The sequence below is a fragment of the Sycon ciliatum genome, chromosome 4 (assembly GCF_964019385.1).
Source record: "Sycon ciliatum chromosome 4, ocSycCili1.1, whole genome shotgun sequence".
Taxonomy (NCBI): Eukaryota; Metazoa; Porifera; class Calcarea; order Leucosolenida; family Sycettidae; genus Sycon; species Sycon ciliatum.
Window position 1 is genome coordinate 28,989,399 of NC_088646.1, and position 18,866 is coordinate 29,008,264.

The 18,866-nt window shown below is 47.2% G+C and overlaps 2 protein-coding genes across 2 annotated transcripts in view; one reads left to right on the plus strand and one right to left on the minus strand.

Moving 5' to 3' along the window:
- LOC135815501 (testis-expressed protein 11-like) overlaps positions 1-823 on the minus strand; it is a 71,857-nt gene extending 71,034 nt beyond the window's left edge. The window contains exon 1 of the mRNA XM_065328809.1: positions 433-823. Within this exon, the coding sequence (XP_065184881.1) occupies positions 433-505 (73 nt within the window). The 5' untranslated portion in view covers positions 506-823. The remainder of the gene's footprint in view (positions 1-432) is intronic.
- Positions 691-7,293, plus strand: LOC135813501 (uncharacterized). Its single transcript, XM_065326594.1, has 7 exons — positions 691-732; positions 1,766-1,962; positions 3,416-3,507; positions 3,639-3,724; positions 3,975-4,086; positions 5,146-5,179; positions 6,942-7,293. The coding sequence occupies exons 1-7, from the start codon at positions 691-693 to the stop codon at positions 7,204-7,206; spliced, it is 828 nt and encodes a 275-aa protein (XP_065182666.1). The 3' UTR covers positions 7,207-7,293.
- Positions 7,294-18,866: the final 11,573 nt, after the last annotated feature.

An 18,866-nucleotide genomic window follows, 5' to 3' on the forward strand; every position in this document is an offset into this window, starting at 1 on the left:
GTCATCCTCTTCAACGTCAATAGTTGAAGCATGGAGAACCGGATCAAGCGCTTTTTCCTAACCTTTGGAGTTTTGCGTCGTCCGACATAACGTCAGCAACACCCTCTACCGCCATCAGAGAAATGGAGATACGACTGACAACCTTCCATTCACTTTTGTGAAGTATGACTCACACGCCATGACTGAGAAGTGAGATAGAATATTCACTTTTCAAAAAAAGTCTGCGTACACGCGAGAGGCAGGCGCAAACCCACGTGTACGTAGTGATCTTGAGCGTTTCGCCGTGCGTGCACTCTCGGGGCCGGAGTGGTGTCTTCTCGAAACTACGGCCTTTCAAAATATTGTGTGTTGCAAGTATTGACCGCCGGAGATCGAGAGAACCTGGACCAAACTTACTTATTCAAACATGCTACATGGCAGGAATCCTCTTACCCTGGGCCCGTCTGGAAAACTCCGCTGTTCCGAGAGTCTGCTGAGCTTCACTGACTTTCTCTGGGGACAGCATACCAAGTACCTGGATAGGAAGACTATTGCTTCGTTATGCAGGAATATCCACCATCATCAACTAATTCATCGTGACTTCTCTGTTGATAGTCTCGTTCCAAAATAATTACTGTTCTTTCCTCTTGATTTCAATTACTGTACCAAGTATTCGGAAGCTACTTTACGCGCGGCACTGAACCTCTCCACATGCCATTTCGACGTGTGGCCTTGGACACCATCGACATATCGGTGAGTACATGTATCACGCAATACCTCCTTTCCGAAAGCCAATTGCAGTTGAGCCAGAGTCCAGAGATAAGTGGCAAGACGTTATGAATATTGGGCCATAACTTAGTAAAACCACTGGACTGCATTGCTCGTTTTGCTTTGTGTGTTGTTGTCCCCCTGGCCTAGGGCTAGGCCCTGGGCGTTGTCTCGTAGATCTACGATCGTGTGGCCGGCCAGCTCGAACACAGCGGCTACCGCACCGCGGAGAGTGCCACGTAAGTCGTTGTGCTATCGCGCTCTCTATCCCTCTTTTGAAGTTTTGTTTGGGTTTCTGGTTTCGACCTTTGTACTGTGCGAGGCGAAGGGTCAGAGGTCAGATCAGGTCAGGTCTGGTGCAGCTGCAGGACGCATGGATCGGGACATAAATAATCCGATATGGCGATAGCAAACCATGATGATTTCGATTTAGAATAGAAATGCAAGTGCAGTGCACCACGCACCAGTGCAGTGCAGTCGGCCGATCGGATCGGTCGGCCGGATCAGTCACTTCAACAACTTTTTTTCTGTCTTGCCCTTTGCCTTTGGCATTTTTGTGTCGCTTGGCCAAGACCTTTCGTGGTTGCAGGTAACTGTAACACTTTTTCATGACCAGGCCAGGAAACCCTGGTTTTCCTAGGGCTCTGTTTGTACTTGAAATCAATATTTTAGATCAAGTAGCTTACTTACAATACGTTGGTTACTCTTGTAGATCTATCTCGCAGTAATTACTTTTGAATGACAGATGTTTCGGCTTCTCGTACGGGCTGGAGAAGTTTACCTTGTGGCTAAAATATAAGACAACATCTCGACAAGGTAACGCTTGCTGTAGCCAGTTTGATCCTGTCAGTAACCTGACTCACCAGGCTGATACAGCAACCCTGATGTTTGTAGGAATGCCATAGATATCAGTTTCCTGGAAGTATAATCCAGTATCGTTTGGCAGTTTTTTTTAGTAATGGGATGGTCCAGAGAACTGCAATTGTCGTCGTTCGCGGAAATTTCCGAGCCAGTGTAGGGCTGGGAAAAAATAGCTGGCAAACTGGATAGCTTCACGGAGGAGGTGGGGAGCGCGGGGGGTACCTCCGAGTGCTCCCCAGAGGCAGACTGCGCTGCTTTGGCCATTATCCAAGGCAGCCGGTCCGCCAGTCCTCCGCCCCAGGAAGGAGCTGACCACCAAGAAGACGTCGATAGTGGTACCACACGGGATCACAGGTGAGTTGTGTTCATATTTTGTTGTGATCGCCGCCAACTTACTCCGTTTTAGCATAAACTCAAGGCAAGCCCGAATTTCGAGAACCTACCCATTGGCAGCTTGAGTGTTATTTCATGGGAATGATATGATAGCCGCTAGTGGCACTAGGGTGTGAATTACATACATCCCTTACCACCACCCACCCACCCACTTCCAAGACCTATCACAATGACGTTATTATTATTCTCGGCTGTTACATTCATATCTCTCTTATGCGGACATCGGAGGTACGGGCATCTTGGTCTACCGGGCAGGCGGGCACCCTGTGGGTGAGTTTCAGTGGAAATAATTACTACTGAAGTACTCTTTTGCCACCTTGTGTGGAAATAGTGACGTTATAAGCCAGATCTCTGGCCCTTCCCCATTGAAACACATGTGATTCAGAGTTAGAGATGTTTCAAAAGTTATGGGCAGTCCCTGGTCCCTGGGCCGCCAGTAAATATTAATGGGAGATATGAATGTACATGTCTGTCCCCGGGGAAAATCGCAAAAAAACGCGGGGGAAAACGCGGCATAATATGGCATAATTTGCGGTGAATTTGCGGTGAATATGCGGTAAATATGCGGTGAATATTATTGATATGCGGCAAGTTTGCAGTTGATATGAGGCAATTTTCAGTGAGTATGCAGTGAAATCAATCAGTTACAAGTAGGGGTGAAACAATTATACCGAATACTCGAGTACTCGCTCGGTTTTTTCAGAAATAATCGTACTCGGAATAAATCAGAGTACTCGTTCATACATCGTACGTGCATTTACCACAGAAATCTGCAGTTTCAGAGCAGTAGTCGGCGGATATTGATGTACAGACTGTGTGGTGAACATTTGTTCACGAGTAAAGAGAGCCCAAATGACCCACCAACCAATATACCCGAGAAAATGACTACCACTCGGTTCAATCAGGGTTGTATCATGTGATTTTAAGGCCCTCGGTGTGCAATTTTTAGGAGATGAAGAATACTCGAATACTCGAATATTCGATCGGACAAAATCAGAGTACTCGAACTCGGGATCTCAATGCCAACTTTCACCCCTAGTTACAAGTCTCTGGTGTACGCACTCGTCATACTTGAGTACAAAGGCGCCACGATGAGACGTTGCTGAACAGTGCACTGAGTGTACGTGTAGTGCAACAAAAAAGTTCAAAAAACGCGGGAAAATCGCGGAAAACGCGGTCTTTTAAAAAATCGTTAAAAACGCGGGAAAAAACGCGGCCGCGGAATCGCGATTTTCCCCGGGGACAGACATGTATTGAAAGGGTAGCCCAGGGCAGAAGCCGCTGATCGAGGGGTGTGCACAGGAGCAAGAGAAATGGTGATAATCACCAAACCATCAGGGACAGTAGCAAGAGACGATACAGACAAGGAATGTTTTTGCACTATATGTTGTCCATGTTCTACTGCACTGCGCAGAGACGAGAATGACTGCATCTTTCTCTTATCTAACGACCAGCAAGAGGACTGTGAAGAAACCTATACGGTTTGTGAAAGTGATCGAAAGCAAGGTAGGTCCATAATATGCACCTATAACTACATAGCTATTGAGCTAGCTTCGTTCAGTGCACTGCACGGACAGGCCGCGAACAGTCTACCTGGCAGTGTGTCAGTGTCTCAGTGTGATCTCTGTTCTGTACAGAGCTGTTATACAGCATTGACCTGGAGATTGAGGAGTTTAGAAGCAGATTGCTGTCAGTGCTAAGCATCAACCCACAGCAACTGCAGGTAACGTGTATTTCAATCTTCAGGCATACAGCCATACGGTGGATTATGAAGCGCCTTTGCACTGCCTGCATCTAAGGAGCATCCATGTTGTCTGAGGTTCTGTGTAATAAAGCATTAACAGGGCATGATCGTACTCGAATGATGGTATCCCGGCGGTGTGAATGCTGTACCGTTCTAGTCCTCAACTCTTCTGTGCTGGCCGCAATCTTCGGGTTTGGTTCTGTTGGTAACACTGATGCTACCTGCACAGGATGATGGGTATCGAGGTATGCACATTGAAGGCAGTGGAGGTCGAGTGCTAACGTCCACCATACATCAGCACCAGCAGCAGCACATAGGTGACAATCATCTTGCAAGTGCTGGTAAGCTGTCATCTGAATCACAGGAGATATTAACCCATTCTTCTTGAAAATGACACATAAACATCCTACCTACATGATGCTGTCAGCAGATGCGGGACATCCTGGGTATACCATACCATTAGCAGTATGCGTTTTCCCACGTCAGCACACACACACGCACGCACGCACATGCACAGCATACATGTGTAGGAACTGACTCCATTATAGCAACATCCATGCCACCCATGCAGGTGATTGTGTTCAGGCATCCTGGAGTGAAAACGTATCTAATTATCTTCAGGTATCATTTTCACCATAAGAGTCTGCTTGAAACATTCTCTTAGCTCCTGTTACACGACTTGAATGCCAGAGTCTGATTCTACGTAGCTAATATCAAGAGTAGATAAACAAGAGTGTGCAACTCCGGATGGATTGGCCCACGGCGGAATTTTTTGTTGACGTAATCTTTTCGACGACGCACGCGCTGCGAGCCTTTTGGAGAGTTTTCCCTCGTGCACTTGGCTGGGCTTTACACTACAAGGTCGGTGCCCAGCACGTGCTCTCACACTGCTCTGCGGCAAAGCCGCGTTTCTCTGAAAAAAGGTGACGTAAACAAAAAATTCCGCCGTGGGCGCGGGGTATCTGCAGATTGTGCAGGAGAGATCCGGAGTTGCACACTCTTGTTTATCTACTCTTGCTAATATCTATTGCACACAAATGCTAACAGTAATTAGTACAAGTGTAATGTGACATTCAATGGAGTGTGAGCTTGTGTAAGCTCAAGGTAATGACCAACAGCTTACCGTGGGTCACCTTGAAAGGAACCTTGGGAGCTCAGTTGAAGGTATAATTATTCCAGTCGATCATATCACACTGATGGATGTGGTACTGTGCTACACGCAGCAGCTGTTCCTGCATGGTTGTTAAGTACAGTCCCGTTATGTAATGTTTAACGCACCACTGGCACTGCCACCGCCAGGTCCTGTCTTCGATCACTTTCATTTTCACTGCGCTAGGGTGATGTAGTTTTCTTTGCCTGTTTGTAATTGTGTGTCTGTGCATGCGTGCACCTGTATCCAGGGAAGGCAGACAACGATAGTGTCTACCTGGGCAGGTCAGTGTCTGCTTTGTGTCAGTCTACCAGTACTGTAATGATGCCATCCCGAGTAGTCCCGATGAATGGCTATTTTTTGTGTGTATGGAAACCCAGGCATCACGAATCATAGCTCTCACAGGACATCAGTATTACATGTGGAACAGTGGGAGGGGTGTGACCAGTCGGAAAGGGACACCCACAACATTTGTGGCTAGGCTTCATTGCTCTTGCTGCCTATTCTCCATGAGCAAAAAGAACAAAAACTTCGGAATGCTTGAACTTAGAGCAAGATGGTGTGGCAGCCACACTCAAATACATAACACAATTGCCTAACATGCCTCCATTCATGACCGAACTGTGACCCAGAGCTTTGAAAGCACATGCACCTGGTCAATGTGAGAAGCATTTGATTCAAAGCGTCATCTTCCTCCCTACCTGGTGTTGTGGCGCATGAGCTTCAGGCCACCGCTTCCCTTTTTGGTAAGGCCAACATACATGTACACATGCTTACTGTGGCTGGAGGTGCTGGACATACACACCATTCCTTTTTGCCACAATTGCCAATCACAGCTGGTAACAGATTGTAAGGCTTAGTCCTTCGGGTATATGATTTGTCATGCACTGCACCAGTGAAACCTTGCGGCAAAGTCCCTGGCTTGCCAACAGCCCTTTGCCTAAACATGACAGCCCACAAGGGCAAGGAAAATCTAATTGACTTGGTTCAAAAATAGACCATTTGCTGGAACTTCTTCACACCTAGCAGTCTAAAAGAAGGACGTGAAGCCACTGCATAGGTGTCATCAGCACACAAGTGTCTGTTCAGCCACAGACTGGGCTGGACGTTTTCTCACCTTGCCAGACCAGTCGATGAGAGCTGAGCTGGCACCCATACATACTGTGATCCTTGTCAGCTAGGTATGTGAAGGTGCCACAATGTGCCCACAGCAATCCACTTATTCCCCCGTGCTATCTTTATACCAGTCACTGTAGACTGTGCTGCTGTCACCCATTGCCTTTCAACATAGACTCTATATAAATGTAAAGATCCCAGAATAATTGATTTTACCATGAATCCATGGCCTCAAGATTATTTAAACCATTTAAACTGGCAGTGCTAGGCTACAGGTTTCTAGCCGCATGCCTCTGAGCTATCAATAGGAACACCGTGGTGACTGTAGTCTGTAGGATACGAGTTCCGATTCACTCTTTTATACGAGCCTGTATTTGTTGTGGGCTGCATGTTTGCGACATCTCCAGCACAGTGTGGCTACTTGCTTTGTTGGCTCTGGATTTACTTAGAGGCAACTGTTTGAGCCAAGCTGTGCTGGCCTGCCCCCTGCTTGTGTCATCCTGTCTTGAAAAGACATCCACCTGGACACTGAAAACTCCTCATGACCACAGGGAGCCACTTTCAACCATCCACAAGACAATCATCTCTTGGCCCGGAAAGAGAGATCATTTTCTTAGTTAGTTTTCAATGGCCGGAGGAATGCTGGCAGGAAAATATTGCACTCGCAACTCCAGTCCACCCTTAGAAAGTAGTTTCTAAAACTCAACAGTGATGGTAACCACTGCAGATTGGCAGAGTCAACTTGCCAGAGAGCAGTAAGGTGCTGCAAGTGTTTGCATGTGTTCATGTTAGCCACCTGCCCACTGACTACATGCCAGCATACTTTCACAGTGTAACCAATCCCACAAGTCAGTGGGGATTGGATCGAGCCATCCACTCTTTACCATGATGCCTTGGTCCTCGCTTGTTTCTTTGGTTGTTTCCCTGCAGTGTATGCGGCGGCTCTCACCAGTTGTTCCCAGACTCCACGTTTGGCAGCACAACACCAGATAGTGGCCTGGAAGCATCATTCACTGACAGTAATGAGCGTTGCACACCTCTGTCAAGCCAATCTTCATGCGGGCCGCAGCGCCTTGTACCAGACCATCTCTACCTCTATGACAATGAGTTGGACCTGACCCACTGCCTTATCCACTTGCTGATGCTGGCATCTGCCATTTCTCTTGCTCTGCAGAGGTCAGAGTATATGGTGTAGTCTAGATCTCATACCGCATACGAGTATTGCCAAGTGGCTGTGATCATTATAGCTGACAATCAACTTCTTTAAAAACCGTTTCAACAATGTAGCTTGTTACTAACGTTTGTTACCTAACAACTGCAGTCTGTCCACTGAAGGAGGCAGAGCTGCCTCCATGTTACCGTGATGCTTAGGCTTATGGTACATACAAAGGGTAGCTTCTATGAATGATAGAACTCCAGATAGGCATCTCATGTTTGGTACATGATTGTGTTGAAATGTACACATGGCCATCATAAGCAAATTGGTTGTAAAATTCCCATTTTAACACTGGTAGAAAGGGGTTTGGGGTACATGCAATAATCATTCCCAACATGCCCTCCCCCCCCCCTCCCCCCTCCCCACAACAACACACACACACGTACACACACCAGCAGCAGAAGAATATAGAGTTTTCTATTTCCTCCATTGGTACCAGGGTCACCGTGTGCTGCAATGCGATATCACCCATCGGACACATAGCCCGTACTGATTGCATTCCTGACTAGAAATCCCCGGTGATGTACTATATAGGATTTCCGCTATCTGGTAGGTGTGAAATATGCATGCTGATAGCACAAAAGGAGAAAATGGGTTGTTTTGACAAGGGTGTGCTGCGTCCGTCAAGTGCTTGTTGAACGTATTAAAATATACAGGCCTTCTTTCTAACTTCTCAAGTTGTCCCAGCATCACTTGTCAGAATACGGTCCGTTTAGTTTGATGCCCTCTGCACATGAATTGCTATACCACTGCATTCATCTGCGCTGCTCAGTATCCAGTCCTGAACGTTTCCTTGGGACTCTGTCTGCGCTGCTTTTTTTGTTTGTTTTGTTTGTTTCCATTTTTTGTTGACAGCTAGAGCTGGAGTAGAATAGTTGCAAAAAGGTGATGTTGAAATGGGCTTGCACTATACACATGATCTGTTGATCTGTTGCCGCAGCCCATGATACACTTTCAGTCTTGTTGCTTGGTTCCCGTAGTTTGGCGAAACCTGCCGTCACTCGACTCGTGCAGGGAATGATCCGCACACTGGGCTTTCTCTTCGCCCACTTTACTGCAATAGAGTTTACCCAAGTTTACAGGTCCTATTTCAACTAGACGCAATCAGGCGAGTTGCTGAGTAAAGGTGTAAAGCAGTATCTGGCAGTGAGGAGTGAAGTGCCTGCACAACTTGCTGTAATCGATAGTTTACCTGTTACGGGTGGACGTCGACACTCCGTACTGTTTCTTGAACTTTTTCTGTTTTCGGGCAAGAAGCGTTATCTGGCCTTTGCCAACACTGATTGTGGCAACATAAAAGGGAGAAACTCGATCTGACGAAGTCTCTGCGTCCACTCTGCGAAGGGAAAAAGCAGCACAACTCGATCACTTATTACCAGTGATCCTCTTCGAGGCATTCCTCGTGTACGTAGCTGCCTGCGAAAGAGGATAGCATGCTCGATGTGTTACTCACACCTACTTCTACAATGTTTGGGTACAGAGAAATCTTGGTTACGGGTAGATCCTGCGATGCACTTCTCAATCCACATGGCCAGGCCATACATTATTAATTTTTATTGTGATACACAAACCTCCATTGAAACTCCTACAAAATGGGTTTATAATTCAGGTCATAAGGTGTACTGACTAATACATGTACATGCATGTCGATAATCATAAGGAATGGAAGGAGCCAATGCATGCCTAATGGCCATGTTTGGCTTTTACCCCGAGTGTGACCTGAGCTATTTCAAGTACAGAACTCAGAGCGTAGTTTCATTTCCCCTAAACTCAGCAGTTATGGTGAAGTTGAATATTTCCGGCTTCACTTGACATAATTATCATAAACGTCCTCGATGTAGTGACACCAAGTCACGTGCTATAAGGATGACGCTACGACAATATTATCCAAAATACATGTGCGTGTCCTGCAAATTCATGTCATGTGTGTACATGTCGAAGCTTTTAAATTTGTTTAACTTACGTTAGACGACGATGTTTACTCTTGGGGTTGATGCAACGCATAGCGAACGCTGGTCTCTGCATGATCAAGGAATGCACGAAGTATGGATGCTAGGATTACAGGGCGTGAACCACTGTAGACTGAGGATCCTGGATGCCTGCCAGCTGATTAAACCTTAGCTGAAGGAACGCGACTTGCACTGTCAGGAAGAAACCTGTCAGCTTTCTTGTGTTGATTTGCCTCCACAAGTACTTCGAAGTATATTCTACCAATGTTCCGCCATATCAACCTTTAACAACCCGATACCAATCAGGCTCGGAACCAGTACAATCATGTACAGCTTCGGAAGCAGTAGCCTGCAGTGGAAGGTTTGGAAACGCAATCAACACGTTGGACCCTGTCCTGTGTTGTATACTTGGATCCAGTGTTTGAAACGCCAAGGCCAGGTACATGGTCTTCAAACAGCTGACAGTGATGTTCTTGGGTGAATTTTTGCAATTTGTCTATTTTATCAGCAGCAGAAGAAACAATGCACCGGTTTCCCGTCACACATACAGTCAGAACTAAATATTGCGGCAGAGCTTTCGGCCATATTTTCAATTCATTGCATTCCCAACTCATCACAACCACGCGCTCTTCAGCCGAACCATACAGACACCAGCAAGGACACTTCCGTTGAGAGATTATTGCTCCACGCCTCTAGACAGCTGTTTCGCTCCCTGTCAGAGCTCATCAGTAGAGGATGATAATGATGATAATGGAGAAATGATAATGATGATAATGGAGAAATGATAATGATGATAATGGAGAAATGATCATTCTTATACACCAGAAATGGCGCAAGTGCGCGCTTTCCACATAATATTATATCAATGGCATATGCAAGCTGCTAAAATGGTAAAGTGTGAGAACAGCGATAAATAATCATAGTACGCGCTCATTGGTGGAGAAACACACCACACAGGCGACGAAAATCTTACGCGGAATACTGATGCCAATGGAAAGTACATGTATGTTGTTTATTATTATGATGTTGGAATGTCCATTTTAGCAGCTTGCATATGCCATTGATATATGTGGAAAGCGCGCACTTGCGCCATTTCTGGTGTATAAGAATGATCATTTCTCCATTATCATCATTATCATCCTCTACTGATGAGCTCTGACAGGGTGCGAAACAGCTGTCTAGAGGCGTGGAGCAATAATCTCTCAACGGAAGTGTCCTTGCTGGTGTCTGTATGGTTCGGCTGAAGAGCGCGTGGTTGTGATGAGTTGGGAATGCAACACATAGAGCCATGTACAATTAACAAGTGCACGCTTGTGATTGGCAAGACTGGCAATATCCGTCGACAAGTGTTATCTGGCTATTGACAATATTGGTAAGGTGGTCTAGCATTGCCTGTATGGCTGTCGTAGACCTATGTATTCAGACCTGCTTGCCAGACCAACACGCCGCTGACGGAGCTTGCATGTGTGCTGCTACACTACTTGTACATACCGTTGAACGTGTCGGTAATCACTGTTGATTGTTCAAATGTTCAGGGTGTACATTATATACAACAAGCCGTATATGGTCAAGTTGTGCTTCGATCAGAGACCACATGGACTGGGAGTTACTTGGCAGCAGCATTAACCATCAGAAAGCAACCGTCACTTGAGCCGGGCTGTTGTAGAACAGTCGAATTGTTCATCGTTTAGATTGAGGCCCGTTCGAACTTGTAGCGGCTATTGCCTATTGGACAAACTATTGGTGATTGGATTGATGCAGTAATACTTGCGTTGAACTGTAGTTTAACAACAGTCTGCATGGACCGTACATGTAACTAACTTCGATCAATTCAGACCATGTTGCTATCTTCGTCACGCTGATTAGTCCGTGACAGGACTGATAGGATCATTGGCGAAGGGTTGGGGGGTGAACGAGGGATGGCGCGGTTCGGCGCGAGGGCAAGGCAAGTTTCTCCGCAGCTGCTATAATTAGCTGCAATTAGCACGTGTAATGTAGTACATGTATATTAAACTTAACAGTGCATCACTGCACGGACATGCCTATTATAAAGTGGAATCCCGTTAGAGACCTTCACGACTTGATTCCATATAACTAGGCAGTGTTAATGACCATGATCAAACAAGCCTACATACTATAGCATGCACGTGGGATCAGAGAAATTGCCAGATGACGGATTCTACAGGTAATGGTGTTGCACCCTCCCAGTTGTGTGATAGAAAACACCTTACAAGCTATCCACCTGGTCAAGACCCCTTCGCTGATGTGCATGAAGTACAATGCCATGTACATGTACATTGTACAAGTACGCAAGGAAAGTCGTCAGCGGTTACCGGCTGCTGTACCCACCACGTACATGTAGGCGAACTGTTTCTGTGCGCGTGTGTGTGTATGTATTCTATGTGCGTGCACGCGCGCGTGTGTGTGTGCCAATCCTCTGCATCATGCCTTGCCTTCTGATCATGTAGTGTTGGGTTTGCTAGCATAGTCAGATCACTGTCAAGAAGTGCTGAGCCTGGCCTAGCACCATGACACCATGGTAGCGATATCCCAGATCCTGGCACTGATACGGAAAGTTGCTCTGCAAGGCGTAAAGCGGAGCTTGTCACACGATTCGAAATCCCTTTCTTCATGCAAATCTCCCTGCTGTTACTGGCTGGGTCTCTTGAAGTACGGAAGCGCACAGGTTGTCAGTGAGTTGACAGCATTGCTGGTGGACCATTTGATGGGCGCTTTCCAGTCCTCCCTGACCACTTTCGCGAGCAGCACCAAATTGAGTTGTCTCTGAAGACATACGCATGCCGAGATCAGCAGTGGAACACCTGCTCTAAGTCAGTTTTGTAATGTTTGCCAATGTGCAGAGCCTATCCAGGGTGACTTCATACTTGGAAAATGCCGACATTGGTAATGGTTTGTGTTATAATTATGCCGACCAACTGGCCTGTGCCGCGGCAGAAGGCAAGCTTACGTATGCCTCGTGTGCCTAACTGGAATTTGGAAACATCCACAGTTCGAGTGGTGGCCCCAATTGCCCTCCTTCAATTGACTTCATCCGTCTGTAGATCTACGCCGGAACATGCTGGCTGGCTCCACCATACATTCGTACCGTTAACAACATTCACTGCTACCTTTCCTTCTGATGCCCTCGCTCAGATGTTGGCCGAGCGGATAGACAAGTGTTCATGTACATGTACCTGTAACATAACATTGTAGTACATAAGCAGTAAGGATAAAGTAGATTATAGTCTATAGACCTCATTGATATAGTTATACGACGGCTTACTCACACACACACACACAGAGGTACGAGAACTGGTACAGATATTGTCACTTGCAAGTATTAGTTGTGTAGCACTCCACCAAGTAGGTGCAAAGTATCATGCTGTGCGATGCGAGCATTTGGCCCTTCAGTCGCGAAAGGCTCATATTGCCGGTGGAGAATGGAGATCGCGTTATGCTAGCAGGAGCGACCCCCTGCCTGCAGGTGCCCTGTGTTAGCCATCAGTGTGTATGACACTACAATGTAGATAACGAGTCACTGACAAACTAAAATGGACACATGCAATGTCGCCCAAGTCACACCAATACGGAGGACAGACACTCATGCCTCACACGCATACACACACTGCTCATTGTCAGGTCGAGGAAAAGGCATCCTGCCAATGACCATGTGCATCCAAGACGTGCTAGTCTTAAAGTAGCAGTTGCGCATGAGCGTATGCCTTCAGATGCCCATTCCGACTGTTTCGAATTCCTTCTCTCAATCTCAATCGTACCGAGCAAAAGCAATAAGGAAACGGATAAATCCTGAAGGTTTCTGTGAGGAAAATTCGGGGGGAGTTCCATCCAGCACAAGTAACCGTTGAGAAGCCCGGAGGTGTCGCCGAACAAACGATGTGCTAAACTCTACCCGTGGCACAAAAGACATGCACGTTTCTTTATCCCAGTACTGTACATAGTCATATGAGTATGTCTAGGACCAGACGCGACATGGCAGCAGTGCAGCTAGAGACATGAGAAACAACTCTCTCTTTCTCTCTCTCTCTCCCTCTCTTGCTCTTCCTTGGGGCTTCGGCAAACCAACTATGCGGTGGAACTACACGTACGTCCACAATTATGCTAATGACAATCGATGTGTCGGCGGTGGGACACAAAGGTCTGGAACAATATTGCGAAACGATCTACAATGGCGTACACGAGCCCTGTTGTGATGACCCGGGTATCGGACTAAGGACATGACAAGTCTGGAAAGCGTCGACAAGGGCGGTGGTATACGCCAGAAAGTGGTCGTACACGGTCGCGCGCGAAACCTGTGAGCAAGCTGCCACACAGCGGCACGTATGGATGTGTGTGACTGAACGTGGCACGAGATCAATGTATTTCCCAGTATTTTGGGGACACTTCGCATTGCAATGCCTGCAGTACAGGTACCTACAGTGCCTGATTCACTCTTTTGAAGTTCAAGCTCAAGTTGACAGTTGTTGAAGCTGAGAGAAGTTTATGAACTGCATCACGCACCATTGTCGTTATTACTGATCATGATGTTCGCCCTCTCCCTCCAATTAGGGAGATAAAGATGTGAAAAGTCGTTCAGAGCAGTGTCGTATTGAAACGCTCCACTAGGTCCGCACGGGACGACCTTAACTTGCGCATTGAGGGTGTGGATGCTGGAGCAACCTCTGTTATGAGATCTATAGATGTGCCAGTGCTGGTGACTGTGTATCCACCACTCATGACCCATGCACTGGTGATGGCTTTCTCACCAAATCAGCCACACACTCAGTGAGTATCTGTCGGCTAGCATCATAGCCATCGTTGCTACTGACTGTATCGCCCCGGGCTACCTGGGCCTGTTCCTTTCTCGAATTTCAACCTAGGCTGTCTCTGCTCGCCTCCAATGGCAGTGCACTAGTGTCATCCGGGCAGAGTGAACCTCAGTTAGTCAGTGACCTCTACCTGTTAGACACCTCCCGTACTTGTGCTGTCACTGCTCACGTTCCCCAATCATCATTAACACAACGACCTATTCTTCTAGGCAGCTTACAGTGATCCATGTGCACTGGAGAGCCCAACCAGAGAGAGCCTACACGAATCTGCATCCGTGATAGACTCACGAATACTTCACAGGCGCACCGCACTGTGGCACTGCCTGGTCAAACAAACACTGAGCAACTGATTTCTGTTTGGACACACCTTGTTCAAGGTTCACACTGCTTGAGTGGTGGTGAGATTCAAGAATTTCAGAGAATAGTAAATAATTACTTGAAGTACACTGCTTGAGTGGTGGTGAGATTCAAGAATTTCAGAGAATAGTAAATAATTACTTGAAGTATATTAATCCTGGCTGATTTGTCTGTAAATACTGGATTTGAATTGATACGGGATTAGTATAAGTTATAATGCTGTTCTGGGATAAATAGATGAATAGGAGGGATTTGCGTAGAACTCTGGAATAATTCTTCTGGGCTTGGGACAGCGATATTACCAATAATCTTGTTCAATTTTGCGCCAAGATAATGGTCAAGGCAGCAGCTTCGCATAGCAAAATATATAATAGGAAGTGCAGGCAGACTTCAGGAGATCACATTTTCTAGATCCAAGTTCTGCTTCAAGTCTGCTGCAAGTGATGATGACCAAAGTTCATTTGTCTTTGTTGCCGGTCATGTCTTCTCTCGTGATGTCAGTAGTTAGATGGACTATCTGCACTTTTTGCACCCGCACGATGTTGCTGATGCTACTTTGAATGTTTGACGTCGGCCATAGCACAGCGCATCCACGCTCTTGTACTCAATCGTCTTGGCTTTGCAGCACTTGCACTTTTGCTTGGTGAAGAAATCTGAGAAGTCCGCATCCTGCGAATGTTCACTCACTGGCACTGCTTGAAGTTCAGTTTTTGATGAGCAGGAACCACCACAGGACTGGACAGCCAATTTGATGGATTTCTCGCCATTGACATCGCATCCCTCTGGTAGCTGGAAAGTAACCTGTTTTGGTTGAGGCGTGCACCGGGACTTTCCCTTTGGACGTTGCACTACTCTGGGAGCTGCCATGTTTACACTCTCATGATGGTCAATGTCCTGGACATGCCTTCCTGGGCTTGGCGGTGTCCAGCTTTCCAGCACATCAAGTAGCGATGGCGTTCTGGTCGCCTCTCTGTTAGTGTCCATGTTGCTGCTTCGGTGGTGGCTGGACGAGGCCTGCACTGGCTTCCCATGCAGAATCTGATCCAAGGTTGGGATGCTGACGATGACTGGAGCACTGCCGCACTCTTGCACCAGGCTGATCACAACCACTGCCATCACCATCTGGCTCCATCTCAGCCACGTGTGGCACAAGTGTGAGGCCGTCCAGCGGAACTGCATTCTGGAATCTCGGCTTACTGCTGGCATAGAATATCTGCACATTGTTACGTTGATTTCTTGGCGTTTGGTAGCTGATAGCGATACGTCAAACTCTCTTCTCCACCGACTTCGGAGCTCAGGTGTCTTCACTAACTCTTTACTGTAGCCACAGAGTTGTCAACTCTCCTCTTTTATTGGGCAGCGCGCATACGCGACGATTAGCTGCGCGTGGTGCTGGCTGTGCACGTGGTGAAGCTACGATGACAGTGCACGTCGTGCTGGCAGCTAGACTGGCACACGTGCAGCGGAAGCGCTGGATGTACCGCCGAGGATCCCGGACTGGATGTGAGTAAGTGGCTTGATTCTCCGACCCCGGGTAGAGATGTGCGAGCAGCAGTAGGTTGGCGTGAGGTAGACCTACGAGTAGATCTACGAGTCTGTTCCACTCGAAGCGTAAAGGACCTACTGCCACTCGTGGATCTACGCTGAAGGGCTCTCCGATCCGGATCGACTGAAAGGAGTTCACTGGGCAGCGAGCGGAGCTAGCTAGAGTCGTAGAGAGACACGGGGGCTTCACGTTGCCAGTGTCTTTGAACGGGTTTGCCGAGTAGTTGGGAGAATACTTGACTCCGTGGTCGAATTGACAGGCCACTCTTTCCTGTCAGCGCTGCTTATCCAGTTGCCGGAATGGCCAAGGCCTCGTTTTGCAGAGATGAACGTGCAAGCGAACGAACACATACACAGAACTTAGGTCACTTCACTTAGGTCTGACTCGACTCGAGCTGGGGATAAAAATAGGCGCTGTGTTTGAAAACAAGCCTGAGCCTCGAGTCCTTGCCACCTTTTATTTCTGTTTCGTCGCAAAGGTTCGCGGGCCGGGGTGGGGATAGCCGTGGGACAATTTCACTCACTAGTCAGACGATTGAGTGCACTGTTGAGACGAGTCAAAAATATTTCCTGCTTCTCGCTTTCCCACTCCGTGTACAGTCACTCATAGGCAAAGTTCAGCAGCTAATGAACTAATTTCTCATCAATTTCGGAAACGAAGCAGTTATTTATACTGTCTGCTAGTGGTGCTGCTGCCGGATATCCAATCATGATCTTGTCGTGGACACTATTCACAGCTCGACGCTCTTCTGTCATCTTCCAAGACCAAGCCAATATGGTCATGATGGTTGGGTCTGTCCACGCCGATAGTGACCGTGCTAGTGTTTGTGCTGCCCAGGTTCGAATGTTGCGCAGTAGCTGTTGACTGCTAAATGTCCCAATTCCTCATCAATCTTTCTTCGTGCCATTCATGGATCAAAACGGATAGAGTTAGGCAGTGTTGAAGAAGCTGCGATGCCATTATTTGCGGCAGTTGATCGGTTGCTGCTCGCAACGCAGGAGAGCTACTCGTAGACTTGCCTATGGCAGAAGACCAACCCCAGGCTGAAATTCCATACTGCGTCGAGTAGTGTTCAACTGTTGCGAGATAGAATTATGTGTTTTGACACGACCAGGTCACAGCCTCGCCAAGTTTGGGCATGGCACGATACGAGCTGGTAGGTGCGCGCTGGTCATACTTCAATGATTGTGATTGCAGTATGTCTAGTATGTCTGCGGCATGTACAGTCATGTAGATCTACAAAATACATGACACAGTCCGGGCCGTAGGTCTACGGAGGGAAGAGAATGATGTTGCTTGCTCACCACCATGCATGAGGAATGTGTGCATCTGCCCCATGGCCGGCTTTGCTTGCTGCTTTGCTGTTGTGTTTTGCAGCCAGCTAGCAGCCCATGCTGACAAAGTTCTCAGTATGTACGTACTCAGTAGTCCGGAGGCTGCAGATTGCGTGGGGTAGAATCGACTTTGACACTTGACTGTCGAAATGGACAGCACTGATAATGGCGTACAGGCGCACACTCATGGCAGGACAATGGTTGCGATTATGTGGGATGTAATGTGTGCGTAATGCCTCAGAATGTGTACTGTTGTAGCTTTAGGTTCGCTGTGCGTGCCATTACGTGCATGTACATTCATTGTACGCAGTAAGTAAGCTTTATCGGTCTTGAACTTCTGAAGCCAGGCCTCCTCTGTCAGCCCACGGCCAGGGCAAAGGTAAGAAAAGGTTCTGAAATGAGATACAATTGGTTTTGCATTACACTGCTGACCATGATTTGAGTTGTAGTTGCATGCGACCAGAACACAGTGGTCCCTGGCCTGACCGACCACCATGCCCTGTGCACAGGCCAGCATGACGCAGGTACACGTATAATAATTTATACAGACATACAGTACATGTACATGATGATTATTTACAGTCGAAGAATACACGACTGACATGTACAGTCGTGTAATACTAATAGCACCATTCTTGGACCATTCTAAATCTATAACTAGTACATGTACGCACTAGTAGTAGTAGATCTACTCAGGAGTGCGTGGGTCTTGTGTACTTGATAGCAAACCTTTGTAGTTACTGTTTGATGTATGATGAACCTGGAATGTAAAATGAACGTCACATGTACTGATGTAGGACTAAGTCACAGACTGTACAGTCATGTACCTGGCAAAAGTGCTAGAGACTAATCTAGAACTGTTGTAATGTTGTCAAACATAGCACTGGCGCAATGGAATCATGGAAAACACTACTTCTAACAGTGCACCCTGTGATCTGCGTGCACGCCTGACCACAGCATTTTGCTACTACTGTTCTAGTATCATCTGGCCGCTGCTGCTGCTGCTGCAGAGCAGCTTGATAATATTCGGATCTGTTGTCCTGTCTTCGTCGACCTGAGCAAGTCATTTCTGATTTGACCCACTTTAAGTGTATTTTCTGATTCTCTTTCAATGTGGTTCAATCTTAATCACCCAAGAGTTTCCTTCCTACTTCTGACGCGGGTTGATACCTTTGCTGTTACAGCAGAGGTGAACATACATGTACGTGTACATCAGCAAACACGAAAATGAATAGGTGTACGTTTGCGTGGTAGAAGAGTCGCTCACAATCGAGCAGCGGCAATGGCTTGGCGAGTCCTAATGGCTGCGTTAGTTGGTAGGGTGTGTGATCAAGGGTTCGAAAACTACTGCTAAGTGATAATGATTGCTGAATGCAGGGTGAATGCGCTACTGCTGGGTCCTCTGAGTTGCTGGCACACTGGCCATTGAGCGGCTGGATCACGCTTACTCTCCTGCACTGATACTGATAGTTGGATGATTTTGCTGACAAGGCCCTCAGGTTTGGCCCCTGTATCTTCCACGACCGGAGTACATGTACATGAAAAGGTAGTTGACTCTGGAAGTTGGACAAATAGCAGGGGGTAACACAGTTTGCATCACGCCTGGAAGGAGGAAATCCCACGCCAG

Coding starts and splice junctions, on each gene's coding strand:
- LOC135813501 (XM_065326594.1), top strand. CDS start 691: ATGCCATTTCGACGTGTGGCCTTGGACACCATCGACATATCG. Junction 1,963..3,415: donor GGTACCACACGGGATCACAG/GTGAGTTGTGTT, acceptor TGCACTGCGCAG/AGACGAGAATGACTGCATCT. Junction 3,508..3,638: donor TGAAAGTGATCGAAAGCAAG/GTAGGTCCATAA, acceptor TGTTCTGTACAG/AGCTGTTATACAGCATTGAC.